At 64.9% G+C, this 22,800-nt stretch overlaps 1 protein-coding gene and 1 long non-coding RNA gene across 2 annotated transcripts in view; one reads left to right on the forward strand and one right to left on the reverse strand.

The window, feature by feature from the left end:
* FIGNL2 (fidgetin like 2) overlaps positions 1–21,501 on the forward strand; it is a 29,123-nt gene extending 7,622 nt beyond the window's left edge. The window contains exon 2 of the mRNA XM_072765254.1: positions 17,050–21,501. Coding sequence (XP_072621355.1) covers positions 17,061–19,031 — 1,971 coding nt within the window. The 5' untranslated portion in view covers positions 17,050–17,060 and the 3' untranslated portion in view covers positions 19,032–21,501. The remainder of the gene's footprint in view (positions 1–17,049) is intronic.
* On the reverse strand, positions 14,103–17,060 carry LOC140599869 (uncharacterized). The gene is made up of 4 exons (XR_012002859.1): positions 15,434–17,060; positions 15,058–15,121; positions 14,536–14,883; positions 14,103–14,406 (listed from the first exon to the last, which is right to left on the reverse strand). It is a non-coding gene; the product is annotated as an uncharacterized lncRNA (long non-coding RNA).
* Positions 21,502–22,800: the final 1,299 nt, after the last annotated feature.

Here is a 22,800-nt window from a genome sequence, read left to right on the forward strand (position 1 = left end):
TGTACCCGAGGGCTGACAGGTGGAAGCCTCCCGAAGGGTGCTTGTGGGCCTGCTGGGGTCCCGTCCGGAGCGGATGGACAGATGGACGGACGGACGGACGGAATTGCCACAGCGGCTTGGCCCCAGCTCCCTCTCCCCAGCTTCTCCTTGGCCTCTGTTGCTGCGGCCCCGCCAGCGTGGGGGCCCCCTGGACGGCCCTGCCCCCCCGGACGGCCCTGCCCGCTCACGCCCAGGTAGACCGGCCGGGCCACATAGCTGGAGTGGCTGCGGCACCCCTGCACCCCCGGGGCTGCGAGGGAGGAGGAGGGGCAGGGGCAGCCCCGGGGGGCCGGGTGGGCTGCCTGGGCCTGCTTGCCCCCTGCTCAGGCCCCGCTGTCTCCTGCCTCCCCGCCATGCATGGGCCGGGTTGGGGGGGGCATATTTGGGGCGAAGGAACATAGCTGTTTGGAGGCCACAGGCCACCCAGACTGACCCCAGTCAACCTTGGATCTTAAACTGGGCTGGGGGGGCGCTGGAGAGAAGGTTCCATCTAGTCTTCTGGGCTGGGACCCCTGGTCCATGACCCCTGAGGAGTCCATGGTAAAACTGGATTCCAGTGTTGTTGGTTCCTTTTGTAGCCCTGTGTGTGTGTTTTTTAAAGATTTTTTTTATTTATTTATTTGTGATAGACACAGAGAGAGAGAGAGGCAGAGACACAGGCAGAGGGAGAAGCAGGCTCCATGCAGGGAGCCTGATGCGGGACTCGATCCCGGGACTCCAGGATCGCGCCCCGGGCCAAAGGCAGGCGCCAAACTGCTGAGCCACCCAGGGATCCCTCCCCCTGTTTTTTAAAATTTCATTTTCCTCTCCAGCTTTGTCAAGGTGCAGTTGACAAATAAGTAGTTCCATGTATTTTTATCTGAGGTTGAAAAAGTAGTTTTGGACCGACCACAGGTTCACTAGGCTACAAAACGGGCCTACGACGGGGTGCCCGGCTGGCTCGGTCGGTAGAGCATGCAACTCTTGATCCTGGGGTCTCGTGAGTTCCAGCCCCATGATGGGCGTAGACCTTACTTAAAAAAGTTTCGTTCTTAAAAAGGGGCCTATTAAAAAAAAAAAAAAAAGGGGCCTATGACTGGACACTGGTCAAGAGCCCTGACCTCAGCCTCCATCCCATCCCCACACAGGGCCCAGTCCCCAGGGAGGAGGAGCCCCAGATACAGACCCATGGGGAGATGGACCCTGGGAGGGTCTTGCTCAGCCCCGACAGCCGCTGTGCCACAGCCTCCTCCAGGGAGCCCACGCCTGATGTGCCCGAGTGTCCCCCACTGTCCCCATACTGTGGTGAGAAGCTGAGTGCCTCAGAGAGGGCTTGACTCTGCCTAGGGGAAAGCACAGGGTTCAACTGCAAATACTTGTGCTTAGGTAAATAGTCTTTAAAAAGAATTATTTGGGGGCGCCTGGGTGGCTCCATCGGTTAAGTGTCTACTTTTGGCTCAAGTCATGATCTCTGAGTCCTGGGATCGAGCCCCCATATCTGTTCCCTGCTCAGCAGAGAGTTTGCTTCTCCTTCTGCCTCTGCCCCCTGCTCCTGCTCTTTCTCTCTCCCCCTGGCAAATAGATAAAATCTTTATTTTTTTTTTAATTTTTATTTATTTATGATAGTCACACACAGAGAGAGAGAGAGGCAGAGACACAGGCAGAGAGAGAAGCAGGCTCCATGCACCGGGAGCCCGACGTGGGATTTGATCCCGGGTCTCCAGGATCCTGGATCCCTGGCTCCAGGATCCAGCCAAACCGCTGCGCCACCCAGGGATCCCTAGATAAAATCTTTAAAAAAATAGAAAGAGTTATGTAGAACAAGAACTTACTACAGAAACTTCAAAGGCCCTGCTCTTCTCACTGCCGCTGCATCAGGGAAGGTTTTCTGGGTAGTGGACTCTGGGAGGGAGAGGGCAGGGTAGGCAGGAGCGGCTGGGCTGCTGGGCTAGAGGACTGCAGTGCAAAGGCCCAGGGGCAGGGGTTTCTGAGCAGGCAGGGAATGAGGAGCCCAGTTTGATGGATGATATCAACTCTAAATAAGGCCTTCGAGGGGCAGGACACAAGTGCAGATCCCTTCTCGGGGAACCCAAGAAGGAGCCGGCGACAACAGCGTGGGAGTAGCCGTGCGGCAGAACCAGACCCGGGGAGAAGGTGTCCTGGAACCAACCAGATGGGTCAAAGGCCGGGAGGCGTGAAGGTGTATTTGCCCAGAGAATGGACCTATATGGCTGGAGGGCGAGAGGGGCTGGAATGGCAGGGCCCGAGGCTGGGAGGCAGGACACACGGGTCCACCTCTGGTGCCAGGCTAAGGGGTCTGGTGTCCCCTGTGAGGTCAGGAGAGGGTTGAGTCTGCGTTGTAGACGGAAGGACCCCTGGCAGCCATCTAGAAGAAGGGCTAAGAAGGGGACAGGGAGTCCGCACGTGGGCCCGGCCACGGTGGCCCATGTGAGCGCGTGTGTCACTTCCAGCAGCGTGGGGCCAGCTCGGGAGCAGCTAGGTGGGAGGGGGCTGGGGAGGTGGAGAGACCGGGCCTCCGGGGCTTCGAGGCTGGGCCAGTGGATTCCAGAGGGAAGGCAGAGAGGGTTTGTCCGGGCACGTGAAGTGTGGGGCCTGGTGGGCGTCCACGGGGCCCTGACTCTCCCCCTAAGAGTCTCAGGGGCTCAGGGTGAACTTGGGTCTGGCGTGGGAGGCTCTCAAGAGGGACCTGAAGAGGCATGCGACCTCCCCGGGCAGTTTGGAAGTGGCCGCTGTGGGTGCGGGTGGGGGTGCGGGTGGGGGTGCGGGTAAGAGCTGCCCAGGATACAGGTCAGGGGCCGGGCGCGGGGTGGGCTGTCTGGAGGCTGCGGCTTCAGGGATGGGGGCCCGGTTCCCCCACAGCCTCCGCACACCCGCCCGCAGGTCAGTGAGAGGCCGAACCTGGTGCTCGCTGGGCACGTCGTGCTTCTCTCCTCGGGGTCCCTCAGGCCCACTGGGGGATTGTTGGCCCCCGAGACCATCTCTCCCCTTCCCCTACTCTTCCTGAAACATCTAGCCAGTCCTCTTAAGAGGCAGAGGGGCGCGGGTGGCTCAGGCGGCGAAGCATCTGCCTTCGGCTCCGGTCATGACCCCGGGGTCCTGGGATCGAGCCCCGGTCGGGCTCCCTGCTCAGCGGGGCGCCTGCTTCTCCCTCTCCTCTGCCCCTCCCTCTGCTGGTGCTCTCTCGCTCTCTGTAAATAAATAAATAAAATCCATCCCCACCCCAAAAAATAGCCTGCCCTAGGGTCCTGCCCCAGCCCCTGGCCCCCTTCCGGCAAGTCTTAAAATTACCACCCTCCCGCCAGCCCAGTACGGGAGGTGCTGGGTGGCCCCCACCCATTGCCCCTTCCCCTCACCCTTTTCACACCAGAGGAAGCAGAGGTTGACGCTTGTCCCACATCTCAGAGAGGGACTCGCTCCTGCACCATCTGAGCCACAGGGGGCAGGCGGAACGGTGACCTCCAGATGGGTGCCCTGGACTCGCTATGGGGGGTGCAGAGACCCTGCCCGGGCCCGTCCCCCAGGTCGGCTTGCAGACCCGGCCTAACTGCAGCTGCTCGCGGCCCAGGGCCCCTGGGAGCAGCCCCGACGTGAGGAAGGGCCCGGAAGGCGTGCGTCGGGCTTGGAGAGGCCTGGCCAGCCGGCGGCTGCGGCTCATAGGCGCAGTGGGCACCTGGCCCCGGCCCAGCGGGCAGCGGCCTCTGGAGTCCGCCCGGCCCCCTGAGCCCCTGGGAAGCGCCTGCTGGGGTGACCGCCCTGCCTTTCGGTCCTGTCCCAGGGGCCCTGACTCCCCCAGGGAGGCCGGAGCGGGGGGAGGGTGCGAGGGGGTGGGCCTTGCTGTCCAGGGAGCTGAAGACCTGTGCTTGCTCAGGGAGGCTCGAGGGTCCTGCCCACGGGCCTTGGGCACCTGCGGAGGGCGGGCGGCTGATGGCCCCAGGCGGTTCCAGGGACCCGAAGGCTGACATTCCAGGTGGCCTTAACTAAGTGAAGCAAACAAAATTCAGGCAGGTGAAGACAAATCGTGTTTATTTTTGGAGAAGGGGCAAGGGTGGCAACGAGGTTCGTTCTCCCCACTGGGTGGGTGTCTCTGGGGAGATGGGTGAGGCCTGGAGGTCTGGTACCCCCGCCCAGCGCCCTCCCAGCCTGGGGGAGGGGGGACACGAGGTGGTGGAGGGAAGGGCCCAGGGCCCCAGGACCTGCCCTGATGCTGCCCCAGCAGAAGTGGGGTGGGGGGGGCTGCTGGAAAGAAGGGGGTGGGGGGAGAGCTTCAGAGCTGGAAAAGTGATTAGCAGCTCTGAGGAAACCGCAGCCTCCCCGCAGCACCAGAGGAGGTGGGTACTCAGGGGGGCCGCGGGCCCAGAGGCAGGGACCTGTGGGTAGGGCAGGCCCGGCCAGACGCGCCCCTCCAGGAGCCTGGGGTGGGACTGAGTCTGCAGATAACACGTTGGGAACCTGGGTCCTGGGTCCAGCTCCGGCTCCCCAGGACCTTCTGCAGGGGCGGGGGAAGCCCAGCAGCCGCCCCAACCTCCTGGGGGAGTAGATGGGCCGTTTGATCAGTGAGTGTGCAAATTGGGATTTTATGGATCGCTTATTCACTGCTGGAGCTGGGGCCCCCAAATTCCTCTGTGCCCCAGAATGCCTAATCTACTCCTGAGCTTTCCCCTGGGAGGGAGGGAGGCGGGCTCCCCACCGGCCCCCACCCCTCCTGCTGTGTCTCCTCCCGAGGCCCCAGGCTTTGTCATTGCGGGTTGAGCGGTTCAAATGTGCTAATACACTCCCTGGGGGCCGCTGGGCAGTGGGACTTACCCTTCAGGGCTGTGATTGGTCAGTGGGACCACGGAAGGGGGGTCGTGGCAGCAGCTGGGACTGTGTGTGTGTGTGTGTGTGTGTGTGTGTGTGTGTGCATGTGCGTGTGTGCAGGCCTGTTTGAGGGGAGGGGGTTGGGGGGTGTCCATCCTGCTCAGACCACTGGGCAGAGACAAAGGATCTTCATCCAGCCTGGGTGGAGGATTAAGCCCAGAACTAGCTACCTGGTCAGGCTGGTTGGGGAGCCCACCTGTCCCTCTTTACATCCTCTTGTTACATCTTGACGTGCTGGGGACTTACTCAGCGTGTGCTGAATGGCGGGATGGATGAGTGACCACATGAGTGACTGCATTTTTAACTGGGGCTGTGTCTGCTGGAATAATCCAGCACCTACAGACTCTTAAACCTCCCCCTAAGATTCCTGAGTGTCCTCCCCCTCGCCTGAAATTTGCCGTAGCCCAGGCCCGGCTGACATAGGCCGGGCAGGAGGGACTGGCCAGGCCTCGGGGGACCCAGCTGTGACCCCCAGATTCTGTTGCCAGTTGAGAGTGCTTTCACTGTGGTCACGTTTCCTGCAGCCGGCCCCCATCTGTCCTTGGGATTTGATGAGGATGAGGATGGTAGGCGAGGGGGGGAGGGGTGTTGAGCAGCTGAGGGGGGGAGGAAGCGCAGCCCGTGGGCCAGATGACAAACTGTCCTGTCCTACCGTCCTCTCCTTTTCAGCCTGCCCCTCCTCTCCTGCCCTGAGGTTGAGGGCAGCGGGCGGGCCAGGCTGGGCTGGTGGGGGGGGGCTGGCCCAGCTAGCGCCCCTTCCTCCCGGGCCCCTGGGGACGCTGGGGACTGCGCCCTGCCTAGCTAGACAGCGTCCTAGGGATCCCAAGCAAAGGAGTCTGAGTCACAGCGAGGTTTACCTGGAGACCCTAGGAAGGGAGGCTCCACTCAAGTTCAAGAGAAAGCTTCGGAGGCCCCAGCCGTAGCGGATGCGCCCTGGCCGCAGGGGGAGCCCTGGCCGAGGTCAGAGCAGTGCTCGCCGCTGGAACTTTCTGTGATGATGGGAAAGGCCTGTGTCGGCTGCGCTGTCCCCATCCAGAGCCACTGCCGCGCGGGACCGTGGAGCGTTCCTAGTGGGGCAAGTGCTACGCAGAAACTGCAATTTTAATTTAACTTTCGTAGTACATTTTTATTTTTAATAACTGATAAATAATAATAAATGGTTTACATTTTTTAACTTATTTAATTTAATTTTATTTTTTGGTTTACATTTTTAATACCATTCATACATTTTAATGAATTTGAACTTGAAGAGCCACCTGTGGCTAGCAGTGGCGGCTTGGGCCGTGCGCTGGACTCCAAAGCCGAGTTCTGGGGCCCAGGTCCCCTGCTCTCCTCCAGTCTGTCAGGCCACCACGGCCCCGGGCGGGATCCCACGCGGTTAGGGAATCCTGCACCGCCCTTAAGAGGTCCTGGGACACGAGGGGGCCGAACCAACAGACCGCCCAGGGTGGGAAAGGAGTGAGGCTGTACAGGGCTCGGGACTTTCAGGTGTCCTCAGAGCTTCTTTGAGGGTGTCGGTCCCAGAAGGCTTCCTGGAAGAGGGGGCCGTGGGGCCATCTGAGCTGACGGGGCATAAGCCAGGGGTGGATGGAAGAGCCCCGGGTTTGGTGTCCGGGCACCATGGCCAAGACTGGGGTGGGGAGGGGGTGGCAGGAGGGGCTGAAGCGCTCCCGCCCCCCCTACTGTGACAGAATCGCTCCCCCTCCTGAGCCTCCATTTATTCTTCGGTAAAATGGGGAGAGTCAAAATGGGGAGAGTCGGCGTCTCGGGCAGGGGAGACGTGAGGGGGAAACCGAATGGTCGCCGTGGAAGTTCTCTGCAAACACGAGAAGGCTGGGAGAAGGGGCTGGGTTATCCCCAAGGGTGCTGGGCCCCGGACTGGCCCCTCCGGGAGACAGCAGATGGTCACAGCTTGTCTGTGGCCCTGACCGCGGACACAGGCAGGGATTTCTGCACTCTCCCCTCCCCCCGGCATGTGCACACACACACACAGCCCAGATGGGGGCTGCTGGTCCAGCCCTGCTCACGCTGACCTCCTGCTGTTTGGCATTTGACATATGAGGAGTCCAGGGCCAGAGCACCCCCCCCACACACACACCTCCCATCCCAGAGAGGAGCCAGACTGGCGGGGAGGCCTCACTACCTCGAGGAAGCGGGATCCCAAGGGTCCTAATCTCTTTACCATGTGTCCGGTGGCCTTTGATGGGAATTCCAGCGCCCCTTTTGTCCTCTCCCAGAGGCCTAATAAGGGGAAGAGAGAAGGAGGAAGATTTGGGGGAAAAAAAAAGGCCAGGTGGGGGTCCCTGGGGGCTGGGCTGGGTGCTCAAGTCCAGCCAACTCGGGGCTGGACAGACACTGGTGTCCACAGACACAAGCTGCCCTTCCAGACACCCTTCCCCTCTCCACTCCTGAGGGGCCTCCCTGGCTCTGCCTCTTGCCACCCATCTCGCGTGGGCTCAAATGTAGTCACCCTTTTAAAACATTTGACACAGAGGCAATTTCCAGCCTCCGCTCATCTGTCAGCCCAAACATCCATCCATCCATCCATCCATCCATCCATCCATCCATCCATCCATCCGACAGTCTGTTAACGGCTTACTGTGTGCCAGGCACGCTCCTAGGTGCTTGTGATACACAATGAACAAAACCAGAGGGTAGAAGAGGAGGAAACAGTAACATGCAACTGATTTATTTTTTTATTAAGATTTTATTTAGTCATTCATGGGAGACACAGAGAGAAAGAGAGAGAGAGAGGCAGAGACACAGGCAGAGGGAGAAGCAGGCTCCTTGCAGGGAGCCCGACGTGGGACTCGATCCAGAGACTCCAGGATCAGGCCCTGGGCTGAAGGCGGCGCTAAACCACTGAGCCACCTGGGCTGCCCAACATGCGACTTTTAAACCTTTGTGTCCTGGACCTCCTGGAACTTTCTAGTAGGTACTGGACACTAGAACAACCAGTATGGCAGATGATGATGAGTGCTACGAAGGACTACAGGTGGAGGGGGACAGCGTGTGATGGAGTGACACCTGAACAGAGCCCTGAGGGTGTGTGTACGGGGGGGGGGGGGGGGGGGGGCAAGGGTGTGGACCTGGTGGCCACTGTGAGGACGCTGCCTTACGTAAGTCATCTCTATACCCAATGTGGAGCTTCAACTCACCACCCTGGGACCGAGAGTCCCATGTCCTACTGACTGAGCCGGCCAGGTGCCCGGGATGTTGGCTTTTTTGTTTTTTAAGATTTCATTTGTTTATTTTGGGAGAGAGGGCACGTGTGTGTGTGCGCGCGCGCACGAGGGCAGGGGGATCCTCAAGCAGACTCTCCCCTGCTCCGTGGAGCCTCCTCTGATGCAGGCTCCATCCTAGGACCCTGAGGTCGCGACCTGAGCCGAAACCAAGAGTCTGTCGCCTACCCAACTGAGCCACCCAGGCGCCCGGGACGTTGGCTTTTATTCTGAGAACAGAGGGGGAGGCAGGGGGAGGCATCCAGGTGAGGGATGGTTACATTCAGGATAGATTTGGAGGCTGGGGTGGGGAGGGGGTCGGCGGGGACCGGAAGGCCGTGGAAGAGGCCTGGAGGGGAGGGGGTGCGCAGCCCGGTGCAGGAGTCGCAGGAAGGAGGGGTGACCGGCTGAGCTGAGGGCTGCCCACCGGTCAAGCAGGTGGCCGAGCGCGGGCGGCTGCAGGGGCGGCAGGGAAGCCTGGCTGGAGGGGGTTCGAGAGAGAACCAGGCGGAGGAACCAGGAATAAATAGGACAGCGTGGACGTGGAGGAGGCGGGCCCGCGGGGGTCCCAAGGATGGGCGGCGGTAGGTGGGCAGGCGGGGCGGGGGGGGGGGCACTCGTGGTGGGAGGGGCTGTGCGCGGTCCCGAGGCCTGGATGAGCAGGGCTGAGTCTTGCCTAGATTTCCGGCGGCCCTGTGTGTGCCAGGAGAGGCAGTCGGTGGCACTACGTGGCCGGAGGGACCAGAGAAGCCTGGGATGTTCACGGACAGGAAGCAGGGAGGGCAAGCCACCCGCCCCGAGACACGGGGAATCACCCCAACGGTAACATCCCCGCGACCATTGCCGTTCCTGATGTGTTCTAGTCCTCTCTTTCTTCCTCCCCTCCCCTCCCTTCTCTCCTTCCTTCAATATTTGGTTTTATTTGAGAGCGAGAGCAAGAGAGAGAGAGAGAGAGAGAGCGCGAGCGCGTGCACCTGCACAAGTGAGGGGGGTGGGGGGGCACGGGGGAGGCAGGCCCCCACTGAGCAGGGAGCCGGATGTGGGGCTTGATCCAGGACCCCGAGATCATGGCCTGAGCTGAAGGCAGACACTTAACCAACTCAGCCACCTAGGAGCCCCCCCCGCCCCCGTCCTCATTGCCCCATCGCCCTCCCCTCCCCCTTGCCACCTATGCCACCTATTGCCAGCTCCGTACCCATCTCCAGCCCAGGACTGAGTTTGGGGACAGGGAGGGAGAGCTCCGACCTGAGGAGCTGATCCCGGCTCCCCGTTCACATCCTTGCCTGACCACAGCCTGTGGAGGCGGGAAAAGTGCCGGCCAGAGAGAGGTGGCCCCTTCGGACACGGCGTCTCCCCCCTGGGACTCAGCGTTGGGTCAGTGAACACCGTGGGCTTAGGCGGGGCTTGTGGGCGCGCGGACGGCTCCCGAGGTGCCAGCCCCTCCTGGCCAGCTCAGGTCTTCCTCAAGGGCCCCAGGGCCCGGGGCCTTCCAGCCTCAGACACACATTCTAGGTGCCTTTCACCTGATCTCTCCTGTTAGAGGATAGAGGCCCCGAGGGTGGGTCACAGTCTGGTCCAAGTGTCGCGTCTCTCCGGACGTGGGGCACACGGCTGTCCTGAGAGCGTCTGCCGGCTGCTTGGCAACAAGCCGGGGTGCAGGGGGTCGGGGGGCTGCAGAGAACCAGCTGGAGCCCTTGCAGCCGAGTCCTGCGGCTGCCCCTCTGGCCTCCTTTGGCTCAGAACCCTTTACTGAGCCCTGGCCACGCAGGGCCCTGTGCCAGGCCTGGGGGCGTCCCCAGGCAGGGTCTGGGGGTCCAGCTGTGTTGGGGGCTGCTCTCTAGCCTAGACCCGGGCAGAGGCTCCTGTGCGGCAGGTGCAAGGCTGCGGCAGGTGACCAGGCCTCGGGTCCTCTCACCACCCCCCACTGCAGTCACTGGGGGTTGGCACGAGGAGGCAGGGCCCAGGGGATTGGGGGGGACTGCCAGGCGGCCAGAGATCCCCAGGGCACCAGTGGCGAGCAGTAGACAAAAAGCCTGGGACAAAAGGCCTGTGGGAGCCGCGGTGAATAGATTAATGGGATTTCCAGAGGCCGCGACAATGGGAGTCTCCCTCCGGCCCCTTTGTCCCGGCTGAGATAATGGAGCCGAGGAGCTTGCCCAGGAGGGCGGCCTTGCCCATCCCTCGGGTCTGCAGCCGCCGCAGCTGCCGGGCCCGACCGTGGGTAACGGCATCCGGAATCCGAGAATTTCTCTACGATCCGGAGGGGGTGTCGGGGCTCCTCAGGGAGCTGCAGGGGCGCCGGCACCGCGGGCGAGGGGCCCTCCCCACCGCACCTCGCACAGACTTGACCTGAAGCGCTTCCCGGGAGAGAGGAGGGCGCCGTCCGCCCCCCACCCAACCGTCCTTTGCCCCTGAAGCCAGGGAGGCCTAGAGGGGTCCGGCCTCGCCCCCGGTCACAGTGAGTCGCGGGGAGTCGCGGTGACGGCCGCGGGAGGGGAGGCCGGGGGCGCCCAGGCCTGTGCCAGGGGAAGACCCTCTCCGCGCCCGCCCGGCCCTCCTCGCTCTCTCGCCGCGGCGCCAGGTGCTCGCTGCGGACACCACGTCGGGGGGTCCACAGGTCAGCCTCCTAGGTCACCCCAGCTGGGGCTCCGAGAGGCTGAACCGTCTCCCTGGAGGTGGCATCAGATCCCACAGGGTGAGGGCTCCGAGCTGTCCGCCGGATGCCGCCACCGGGCTGCAGCCAGGGCCCGCGTCCCGGGACCCCCTCCCTTGGCTTTGACCCAGTCCTGGAGGGGCTCACAGACTCAGGAAACCAGTTCTCCTACCAGGTCGCCAGGTGATTGTAGAAGGACATAGCTCGGGAGCGGCCACACGGCAGAGGCACCTGCCGCAGGCCCGCGTGCCACCTCCCCCCCCCCCCCCCCCCCGGGGCTCTCCAGACCCTGTCCCTCTGGGGTGTGGCGGAGGCGCCTTGGCGGAGCCCCGGGGGGTTAAGTCACTGGCTGTTGGTGACTGTCCTCAACCTCCAGCGCCTCTGCCTCGGAGGGGACTCGGAGGGGACTCGGAGGTGCGGGCTGTGGGTGTGACTGTGGTGTGACCCCATCGAGGCCGGTTCCTTGGGCAACCAGCCGCCACTTGGAGATCACCCAGGGCCTTTCCCGAAGATCGCCTCCCCGACGTGAGCTCAGGTGCCCCGGACAGGGGCTTCTGAGTAGCGCCCCCACTTCACCGTCATGGCTCCAAGGCAATGCCGGGCCGAACCCAGGAGCCACAGGGGAAGTGCCCCCACTGCTCTTACACCTGGGGCGTGGGGCGCTGCGAGTCCGGAACAGCAAACAAAGACTAGAGGCGCCTGTGTCATCACCTGTGTCAGGCCGGGCTCGGGGTGCTGACCCCGGGGCACTGTTTTGGTCACTTGGAAGACAAACCACTTCTCCCACTCGTCCTGGAAGGCTTCCTAGACACAGGGGTGGGGGTGTTTAAGGGAGACTTAAAGACTTCTCCCCTCCCCTCCCCTCCCCTCCCTTCCCCTCCAAGAGCTCCTGCCATTACCTGGGTGCTGGGAGTTTGAAGGCTGTGGCGGAGTTGGGGGGGGGGGCGGGTGCCAGTCTCCTCCGCGTGGAGTCGGCCTTCAGGCCTTCAGGGCGCTGCAGAGAAAGAGCTGCATGGGGAGCCTGACCTTGAGAGCCCCCCGAAGGTCGCACCCTTGCATGGGGACCTGTCAGCCCAGCCTAGGGCAGGGGAGCTTATGAGCGGCAGCTTCTCCCGGGCTGCTTTGCAGTGAGGACGCCAGTTCTGCTTGGGGAGCACCGCCAGGATCCCCCGGAGGCAGAGGCTCCCGACCCAGACCTGAAGGGCAAATGCCCGGCGGGGGGGCGCAGCCACGTCCCCAGGCAGATACCGAAGCGTGTGTCCGTAGGAGCAAGGAAACAGCGTTGGAACAGGCTGCCTGGGCTTCGGGCTTTCCTCTGGCTGAGAACCGAGGCCGGTGGGGGCTGGGCTCCGCGGTCGTGCTGCTGCCGTCTGAGTCGGGCTGCACCAGCTGCACCAGCTGCACCACTTTGGGAGTCCCAGTCGCCCTGCACTCAGTCTCCCCGTCTGTAAAATGGGGATGGCAACTGCAGGAGTTACCTCGGAGGCCTCGCGCAGGCTACGTAAGAGGACACGTGGAAGGCGCAGAAAGGGGGGGCTGGCCCTGCCTCCAGGGCCGGGATGCTGAGAAGGGCCGGGTCGCCCTTCAGTCCTGTCAGAGCTGACAGGAACCTCCCTCACAGAACATCTCCCAAGTTCCCCCAACCCCAAGGGAGTCACTTGGAGTCACTCGGCCAGGCGAGGCCACTGCTTGGGCTCCGACCCGTACCACTTGTCATACTATTTTGTACCCCACCCAGGACCCCACATTTTATATCCAATCGTCGTGGCCGCTCTTCAAGGCGTGAGCTACGCGCTTCCACAGATGCAGAAATAAGCTCAGCGAGGCCAGTGATCTGCTCGGTCACGCAGCAAGGCTCCGAGCCTGGAGTCGACCCCCGGGCGCGCGGACTCGGAGCCGCGACCTAACACGGGTCCCTGGACCCTTCCTCCCTTCCCCGGCTGCTGTGGGGCATCGGAGTGTGGCCCGCGATCCGAGGACGCCCTCCGGGTGGGGAGGCTCCGGGGTGGGGGTCAGGGGGCGCAAGGGCCCTGGGGCGGGGGGTGGCACGTGCCGCCCGTGGGCTCGGGGCCTGCGCCGTGGGCATCCGTGTGCTCCTAGGGCGGGTGCCTGCGGCGCTCGGGCAAGGCCCCTCCTTCCCTCCCCTGCCCGCTGCCGTCCTCTCCTCTCGCTGTCCTTGGTTGGCTGCCGGCCCCCTGTTCTGCCCGGGGAAGGGGGAGACGGAGCCTCAGGTGTAGCGTGGGTGCCTGAGTGCAGCGGAACTTGCTGGCCTGCTCCCGCCCCCCGGTGAGCGGCCTTACGGACCCCTAGCAGGGCCGGGCGGGGCGGGCAGAGGGATGGACTGGCGGCTAGTGGGGGATTTCGGGTCCAGGAGGCCTTCCTGGAGGCGGCACGGAACTCAGCTTGCCGTGGTGCGGAACGGATGCGGTGTGGGGGGACGCATGGCTCACGGATGGGGCGAGGTCCTGGCCCGCGCTGGACTGGGGTCAAGGCTGGGTGGATGCCCCTCAGGCCTACTGGACTACGAGGTGGATGTGGGTGGAGGCCAGGTGAAAACGGAGGGCTGCACGGGGGCAGCTGTGCCCCTGGCCCAAACGGGCAGGGAACCCCTGGGATGGCAGGGCCAGTCTCCCAGGGGACCGAGGGGAGGCCAAAGGCGCAGCCTGAGCTGCCGGCACAGGTCCCCTCTAGGGAGGGGCCGGGAGCCCCCTAAACGGGGCTAATCCCAGGGGAGGCGAGTGGGGCTGCGGCTGCGAGGAAAGGTTTGCAGGGCTGGGGGTGACGAACGCTTCGGTCTGCGGGGTTACAGGAGGTAACCTCGAAGCTCTGCACATCCAGAGCGCTGGGTGGCTCAGTCGGTCAGGCGTCTGCCTCTCGATTTCGGCTCAGGTTGTGATCTGGGGGTCGCGAGATCGAGTCCCACTCTGAGTGCACAATTGCTGAGCTGGAGCTGTTCAGTGACAGCCGGGCCTGGACGTTTGGTCGTGAGGGTGGGGACTTGAATGGGGGCTGCTGCGGCCCCGCAGGAGCCGAGCCAGAGGGGCAGGGAGGATACCGCGGCCCGCAGACGGAGGGGAGCGGCGGGTCTGGCAGGGGGCGAGGGCAGTGTGTGTGCCTGAGTCTAGATCCAGAGCCTTCCTCCCTGTGTCTGTGCCCTTCTGGGAGGGGTTGTGCTTTCCCCCAGCGGGCTAGGGCTAAGTGTGATCAAGGGCAAATCTCTTTTTTCCGTATTAAGGAGCCAAAGCACAGATAACAGTAAATAAGAAAAAAAAAAAAAAGGCTTAGGGTCCCTTGGGATCACAGTATTTGCATTTGTAGAACTTTAAAAAAAATACTTAAAAAAAGATTTTATTTATTTATTCATGAGAGACAGAGAGAGAGAGAGAGAGAGACAGGCCAAGGGAGAAGCAGGCTCCCCTCAGGGAGTCCAATGCAGGACTTGATCCAGGGTCTCCAGGATCACCCTCTGGGCTGAAGGCAGCACCAAACCGCTGAGCCACCCGGGCTGCCCCCCCACCCCCCCAAAGACTTACTAGACAGAAGACCTGGGTGGGGGAAAGAGGGAGAGAGAAATCTCCAGCAGACGCCCCGCTGAGCGCAGAGTGGGGCTCGATCTCGTGACCCCGAGGCTGCGACCTGAGCCGAAATCGAGGCAGACGCCTGACCGACTGAGCCACCCAGCGCTCTGGATGTGCAGAGCTTCTAGGTTATAACCCCGCAGACCCGAAGCGCTCGCCACGTCCGGCGTCCCAGGAGGTTGCCCACCTCGGCCACCAGGTAAGGCCTGTGTCCCGCGGAGGCCCCTCTCGGCAGGGGCTGGCGAGCCGCGGATCTGCCTCCACGGCCCTCACACTCCGCTCTCGGCTCTGCTCCGAGCCTCCCGCCGTCATCAGCGTCGCCAGCATCACCCCCCAGCCGGAGGGGAGACACCTCGAAGAACTCTCCTTCCCTTTTTAGCTTCGGGATCCACGGCCCACGCCCTCCTTAGGGCAGTGGGGACCAGAATATGGTTTTATCTTCAGAGTGTCCCCTCCCATTGACAGCGGGTCACAGCCACCGGAGGTAGCGAGACCAAGAGGTGGTGCCTCAACAGGCTGCTGCCTCTAAGGACGGCTGTGGAGAGCCCCAGAAGCCACTTGGCCGCAGCCTCATCAACACCCCCCCCGTGGGCCCCCCCTTCCAAGGCTCCGGTGACCCATGATTTCTTAGTATCCCCGCCAGGCTTGCAGTGTACAGTTACCCGGGTTGCATACTGAACACAAACCCTCCCGGAGGGGCACGACTCACCCCGCGGGCGCTGCAGTTTGTAGATTGATTGTGAGAGCCTTCCAGAAGGTGGCAGTAAAGTGTCCTGAGGAAGGAACAGGGCGTGAGCGAGCCCAGCCCCAGCTTTCTGAAGGCCTGACCGGCCAACCTGGCCCCTCACCTTCCACAGTCCAGGAGCCCCCCCCCCCCCCCAGGCCTTCCCAGCCAGGCAAGGCACATATCCCTGAGCCCCACGGCCCCGGACACACGGCCCATTCCCCACCCCACGAAGGATGTCATCCACCTGCCTGTCTCCCACCTGCCTCCCACCATCTCCTTCGCCCTTGGGTCTGCCCCTTGCCCACCCAGCACAGTGGCTACTGCTCGCCCCGTAACGACTGGGAGGGAGAACGTGAACCTGTAAGTCTAACGCGTCTCATTGGAAGCTTGGGCCTGAGAGGTCGTCACTGGCGAAGTGGCCCTGGAATGCCCCGGCCCAGGCAGTCCTGGAGATTCAGGCCGAGCCCTGGAGCCACGTGCCCGGAGGGCGGTCCCCAGGCCTGAACCCCGTCTGCCAGGCTTTGGCTCGCGCCTCCGCTGGTGCTCCGGGCTCCGTGAGAGCTTCCTGCGGAGCCTTCCTGCCACGCGTGTGGCCAAGACGACACTTGGTTACATGGCACAGGTGTGCTTCCTGAGGTCTATGGGGGAAAGTTCCAAGATTTCCCCGCCGGCAACATTTGTGCTTCTTTTGAGTAGGGTGGTGTTTTATTGTTTTGCAAAGTTATTTGGTTCCTGGGAATCTCAGACACAAGTCTGTGACCTGCTTCCTAGACGTGTATTAACTTCGCCCCATCTTCCCTGGAGTAGGACTTGTCTCCCTGAAGGGTCCGTGCCGCGTCGTGGGGAAACCCACCTGGCAACGTAGCCAGCAGGTGCAGAAGCGGGTCTGGAGCCCGGGTGCTCCTACTTCAGGCGGCGGAGATGAGGGGGTGGAGAGGGAGTAAACGCTCGGGTTGGCCCCTGGGGGCTTTCCAGGAACCCCGAGGCTCTGCCCATGATCCGGCAGCTCTGGGAGGCTGAGGTGGCGCGTCCGCAACGCCTGGCGGGTGGTGGGCGAGCGGCAAGCAGGACTCACTGAGTGAGCCCCACCTGGGTTTGACTACTCCCTGCGGCGGGGCGGCCGGGGGGTGGGGGTCTCACCCATGGGCTGCCCCTTAACTGCATTAGGTCTGAAAGTCGGGACCGGGCGTTCTAGAGGGCAGGGCTTGCGCGGCTGGGACAAAGCCACCATCATATTGCCTCCAAGGTGAAGTCAGGGTCACACATACTGTGTCCAGGTGTCTCGCAGGAAAGTCTTTTCAGATGGCTTTAATCCTGGGATGCGCCAGGCAAGGCAGGTGGTGCAGATGGGGTGCCTTGGAGGGCGGCCCTGGAGGGTGACCTGGGAGGGCGGCCTGGAGGGTGGCCCAGGGGGGCAGCCCTGGAGGGTGGCCCTGGAGGGTGGCCCTGGGGGGCAGCCTGGAGAGTGGCCCTGGGGCGGCCCTGGGGGTGTCCCTGGAGCGTGGCCCTGGGGGGTGCCCTGGAGGGTGGCCCTAGGGGTGCCCCCAGCAGGTGGCCCTGGAGGGCGGCCTGGGGGGTGGCCCTGGCGGGTGACCCTGGAGGGTGCCCGGGGGTGGCCCTGGGGGTGCCCTGGAGGGTGCCCAGGGGGTGGCCCTGGCGGGTGACCCTGGGGGTGCCCTAGAGGGCGGCCTAGAGGGCGGCCTGGAGGGTGGCCCAGGGGGGTAGCCCTGGAGGGTGACCTGGGAGGGCGGCCTGGAGGGTGGCCCTGGAGGGCAGCCCTGGAGGGCGGCCTGGAGAGTGGCCTGGGGGTGTCCCCGGAGTGCGGCCCTGGGGGGTGCCCTGGAGGGTGGCCCTGGAGGGCGGTCTGGAGGGTGACCCTGGAGGGTGCCCGGGGGTGGCCCTGGCGGGTGACCCTCGGGGGTGCCCTGGCGGCCCGCAGGCCCTCGGCAGCCGCTCCGCTTCCTCTGCCCGCAGCTCTGTCGAGGATGCACTGGACACCGGAACACGCGCAGCCGCTGAGCCAGTGGCCGGAGCAGCACCTGGACGTCTCCTCCACGACCCCGTCGCCGGCCCACAAGTTGGAGCTGCCCGCCGCGGGCCGCCAGCGCTGCCACTACGCCTGGGCGCACGACGACATCTCCGCCCTGACGGCGTCCAACCTGCTGAAGCGCTACGCCGAGAAGTACTCGGGGGTCCTGGACGCCCCGTACGAGCGCCCCGCGCTGGGCGGCTACGGCGACGCCGCCTTCCTCAACGGCGCCAAGGGCGACCCCGAGGCCTGGCCGGCGCCCGAGCCGCCCTACCCGCTGGCCTCGCTGCACGACGGCCTCGCGGGCGCCAAGCCGGGCGGCGGGGGCGGCTCGGGGGGCCTCGGGGGCGCGCCGGCCCTGGCGGGGGCCCTGCCTGAGCCGCTCTACGCCGGCAACGCGTGCGGGGGCCCCGCGGCGGCGCCCGAGTACGGCCCGGCCTACGGCGCGGGGTACCTGGCGCCCGGCTACTGCGCGCAGCCCCCGCCGCCCCCGGCCGCGCTGCTGCAGCCCCCGCCGCCGCCGCCGCCGCCGCCCCCGCCCGGCTACGCGCCCCCGGGGCCGCTGTACAACTACGGGGCGGGGGGCTACGGCGCGCAGCCCGGCTACGGGGCCCTCCCGCCGCCCCCGGGCCCGCCCCCGCCCCCGCCCCCGCCCGCGGGCCCCTACCTGGCCTCGGGCCTGGCTGCGCCCGCGCCCCTGCCCGCGCCCCCGCCCCCGCCCGCGCCCCCGCCCGCGCCCGCCTCCTACGGCTTCCCCGGGGCCCCCGAGGCCGGGGCGCTGAAGCGCAAGGCGGCCGCCGAGGGCGCCGAGGGCCGCTACCGCAAGTGCGCCTACGAGCCCGCCAAGGCCCCCGCGGCCGACGGCGCCCCCTACCCCGCCGCGGACGCCGGCGACTGTCGCGGCAACGGGCTCCGGCCCAAGCCGCCGGGCGCGGCGGGGGAGGCGGCGGCCAAGTACGGCGGCGGCGGCGGCGGGGGCGGCGGGGGCGGCGGGGGGGGCCCGCCCAAGGGCCTGGGCGCCCCCGCCTACGGCCCGCAGCTCGAGCCCTTTGAGAAGTTCCCGGGGCCCGCGGAGCTGGCGGCCAGCGAGATGCTGGACCGCGGGCCGCCGGTGCACTGGGCCGACGTGGCGGGCCAGGCCGCGCTCAAGGCGGCGCTGGAGGAGGAGCTGGTGTGGCCGCGGCTCCGGCCGCCCGCCTACCCCGGCGGCCCGCGCCCCCCGCGCACGCTGCTGCTCTTCGGGCCGCGCGGCGCGGGCAAGGCGCTGCTGGGCCGCTGCCTGGCCACGCAGCTGGGCGCCACGCTGCTGCGCCTGCGCGGAGGCTCGCTGGCCGGCCCGGGCGCCGCCGAGGGCGCGCACCTGCTGCGGGCCGCCTTCGCCGCCGCGCGCCGCCGCCCGCCCTCCGTGCTCCTCATCAGCGAGCTGGACGCGCTGCTCCCGGGCCGCGACGACGGCGCGCTGCAGGCGCCGCTCCTGGCGTGCCTGGACGGCGGCGGCGCGGGCGCGGGCGCGGGCGCGGGGGCGGGCGCGGGGCCGGGGGCGGACGGCGTCCTGGTGGTGGGCACCACGGCGCGGCCCGCGGCGCTGGACGAGGCCACCCGGCGGCGCTTCGCCCTGCGCTTCTACGTGGCGCTGCCCGACGCCGCGGCGCGCGGCCAGATCCTGCAGCGGGCGCTGGCCCAGCAGGGCTGCGCGCTGAGCGAGCGGGAGCTGGCGGCCCTGGCGCAGGGCACGCAGGGCTTCTCCGGGGCCGAGCTGGCGCAGCTGTGCCGGCAGGCGGCGGCCGGGGCGGGCCTCCCGGGGCTGCAGCGGCCCCTCGCCTACAAGGACCTGGAGGCGGCGCTCGCCAAGGTGGGCCCCAGGGCCTCCCCCAAGGACCTGGACTCGTACGTGGAGTGGGACAAGATGTACGGCTCGGGACACTGACGGCGCGCGCGGGGGCCGCGGGAGGGCGGGGGCTGCCGTCGCGGGCGCGGGCGGGAAGGTGCGTCTGCTGGGCGGGTCGAAGCCACGCGCGCCGTGTACTCAGGTTTCTCCTATTTATTGCGGACGGGAAGCTGCGCCCACCCGGGACGGGCCGGCCCCCGGGGCCTAGGAACTCCTGCGCCCCCGCCGCGGCCCCGCCAGGGCCCTCTGGTCTGGGCTCGCCGAATGCCTCCCTCCTCCCCCTCCCTCCTCCCCCTTCCCCCCTTCCTCCTCCCCCTCCCTCCCTCCCCTCCCCCCTGCATTCGCGTGGTTCTCTCTCTCCCTGGCGTTGTCACTGACCTCCTCGCTCGCTGGCCCTGGCCCTGTCCCTCTTCCGCCCCCCCCTTCCCGGGCTCTCCATCCATCACCCCCCGCGCTTCTGTCTCCATCCCTTGCTTTCCAGCCTGTTTCTCTTGGTCCTTCTCATTCAAAAGAATGCAGTGTCTGCCCCTTGGCAGATCTAGAAGTCCAGGGGCTGAGGAGGAGGGGCTGGGGAGTCCCCCCCCCCCCCCCCGTTATCCCTCACCCAGCTGTATCCTTGGGTCCTGGGGGGGAGGGCTAGCAAAAAAAGAAAAAAGAAAAGGAAAAAAAAAAAAAACCACCCAAAGAAGGGTTTTTGTTTGTTTGTTTGTTTTGAGGGGGGAAATCCCAGAAATGTAGCTTGTTTAATATTTTAGGCCTCTTATTTTTGTAAGATGTGTAGAATTTGCTGTTTTTCGTTTTATTTTGACAACTCAGGAAGAAACTGACCTCAGAAAGAATGTTAGACTTTGGCTGCTCTCCTGCGTGTTCCCTGCCCCCGCCCCCCCCCCCACCCCCTTGCCCAGGGAGCAAATGCTCCCAGAAGTCCCGGAAAGTGAAGGTTGTGGGGAAGGGGACAGGAAGACCCAGAGCCCCGCTGAACCCCTGCTCTTCCTGGGACAGAAGCGGAATGTATTTCTAGGGCTTCCTCCCCGGTCCAAGGCTGGAGGCTGGAGGCAGGGGCATAGGGAGTGGCTTGTGGGATTTGCGAAGATGTAGGTAGGTCCTGCTGCGCTCCTCCTGAGCCCCGTCCCCCAGCTACTGTTCTCTGTTTAGGGCCATCCGGAGGGATGCTCCCTGCCCCCTCTTCCGCCCCAGATCCAGAAAGAGAGTGTCCGAGCGGGAAGGTGCCCTGGCCAGAAAGGCCCCCAGAGGCCGACTCACCCGGCCCTCCCTTCCCTCGGCAGCGGCCCTGTGTGACGCATGTGAGGAGTGTTCCCTCCAGAGAGAAGCCGGTGTGGCCACGGGTCTGGGTGGGCACACACCCGACCACAGCCTCAGGTTCCCTGGGGGGGGCCCGAGGAGGAGCGGGCACCCGTTACAGAGGAACCTTCTGTGGGGAAGCGTGCCTGTCTCGCTACCCTAGGGTCCTAGCTTGGGGGACTCAGGGGCTGCCAGAGGGTGAAGGAGCCGGGCACACTGTTTTTCCCTGACCTTGGGGGTTTCCCACCCAAACTTTGCACCAGAAGCCGGGCTTGGGGGCCCTTCCTTGTGAGAACAGTGTTCCTCTCCTTCCCAGCAGCCTTCCTTGGAGGGGCTTCAGCCTGTCTCTCTCCCCCTCAGGGAGCCCATCTCACAACTCTGACCTTTGCTCCGAAGTAGGGTGCACGTCCTCACCCCCCTCCTGCCTCCCCCCTCCCCTGCTCGCCCACCCGTTTAGCTCCTACAGTCTCTGTACCATTTCCCACTCCCAGCTGGAAAGGTGTCCACGGGGGACATTTCAGGTGCCAAGGTGCTGCGGGCCTGTGCGGGCCTAGGGGTGCTAGCGGGAAGGCTGCTGTTTCTCCCTCCTCCTCCTCGGTCTTTTGGGCCTCCTCCCCTCGGGGCTGGCCGGCTGCAGGCTTTGGTGCCTCGCAGGCAGTGGGCGCTGCCGTGAAGGGCCCTTGGGGAGCAGGGCGCGAGGAGGTTCTCTCAGGTGTGTGTATGTGGGGGGGATGGAGGGCATGGGGAGGTGGGGTTGGGATCCCAGCCTTCCCTTCAGGAGGCAGGCAGCTGGGCGTCGGGGGAGGAGCTCACGGAGACCCAGGGCCGCCACCGCCTCCTCTACCGGCCTTGGGGAACTTTGCACAAGGAGACAGCCCCAGGCTACTAGCACCTACCTCGTGGGCACTGGGGCGGGTGGGGGGAAGGGCAGGTCCAGCTCCGCAGTGCTGGGGGGGCATACCAAAGAATCCAGGGGCAGGGGTTGGGGGAGGGCAGACTTGGCAAGCTGGCCCTCCTCTTCCTCTACCCAGCCTGGGGTTGGGGTCCTCTCCTCCAGCTGTAACCATTTCTACCTCATTTTGCTGCGTGTTGTACATGGACGTATTTATCTCCTGTCTGACGATGCTCTGCAGTTGTGGTCTGTCTACCTCAGAAGAGACTGTATTTTAAAAGAAACTATTACACAGTATTAAAGCGATGACATGTGGTTTCCAGAGGATTTCTTGGGGGCAGCAGGATGTGGGGAGCCCCCTGGGGAATGCCTGGGCATGCATCCAGGTCTGCCATGGGGGTGGCCCTGTGGGCGCTTCTAGTCCTTTACTCGGGGACTCCTGTTACTCATTCTGGGACAGCAAGTGGCTCCCAGGCAAGGGCAGGTGAAAAGCCCCCGGGTAGGGGAGGCCCCCCTGCAGTTCTAAGCTCCCGGAGGCTCAGAATTGGGGCTGATTCGAGTCTCTGGAGGCTCAGAGTATGAGGGGAATGAAGGGCTCACGTGTCTGGTGAATGAGTGAATGGAGGAAGAAATGAATGCATGGAGAAGGGGGGGCGGAGGGGAAGGGGCACTCAGGATGTGGCCAGCAGCCCTTGTTGGCTAGAGCCAAGACCAGATTCAGGGAGGGAGGGAGGGAGGGAAGGGGGAGGGCAGGGTCGGGGGACAGTCTCTAGGGGTCACGGGGGACCCTTTGCCCACCAGCGCCCGCCAAGTCCCACACTCTGCCAGCTCCTCACTCGCTGGGAGCCGGAGGAAACTGGGAAGGAAGATCCTGCTGAAACGGCGTTCGGAGATGCCTGTCGGAGATGCCTGTCGGAGGCGGGGGGCCACAGCTTCCCGAGGTCCTCGATGCTCTAAGCCAAATTGCCGCCCAGGCCGCAGAGGCCGTGGGGAGCCGTGCGCGCCCACCCGTGTGGGCTCAGGCCTTAGGCGCACCCTGGGCGTCCAGGGGGCCGGGCCAGCCCTCGGGGAGAGCCTGCCCAGCAAGCAGTTTCTCCTCGGGGAGAAGCAGCCGCGAGCCTGGACGCATTGCCCGGGACTCCACGACGCCAACCCTCGTGGCCCTTGGAGGCCCGGAGCTCCCCGACGCCCTAGTGGGTTTATCACGCACCTCGCCTGTGCGGACCCTGGGGTGTAGCGCTGAGGACACAGGGATGGGAAGCAGCCACCGTGCTGGAGAGCCCGCGACAGGCCGTGAGGAGAGCTCACGAATGGATCATCTGATAATAAATGGATCAAGCTGCCCCGGTGGGGGGGGGGGGGGCGGGAGGGCCCCACATAAAAATTTCATGTGCTCCCATCTGGGAGAGTACTTGGTATGTGGCAGACACAAATGCTGGGTAAGTCCTTCAATTTATCAATTTCCAGACCAACATCCCAATGGAGGATGCACAGGCTCCCTTGAAACCGGAAACAAAACCCAAACAGGTTAGCTCAAGAGTGCCCGCAAGAGCCCCGGACCCTGGTGGGCCGTGGGGAGGAGGTGGTGGGGTGTGCGGGCAGGGGTGCGGCAGG

Source organism: Vulpes vulpes, chromosome 8, assembly GCF_048418805.1.
Source record: "Vulpes vulpes isolate BD-2025 chromosome 8, VulVul3, whole genome shotgun sequence".
Classification (NCBI taxonomy): domain Eukaryota; kingdom Metazoa; phylum Chordata; class Mammalia; order Carnivora; family Canidae; genus Vulpes; species Vulpes vulpes.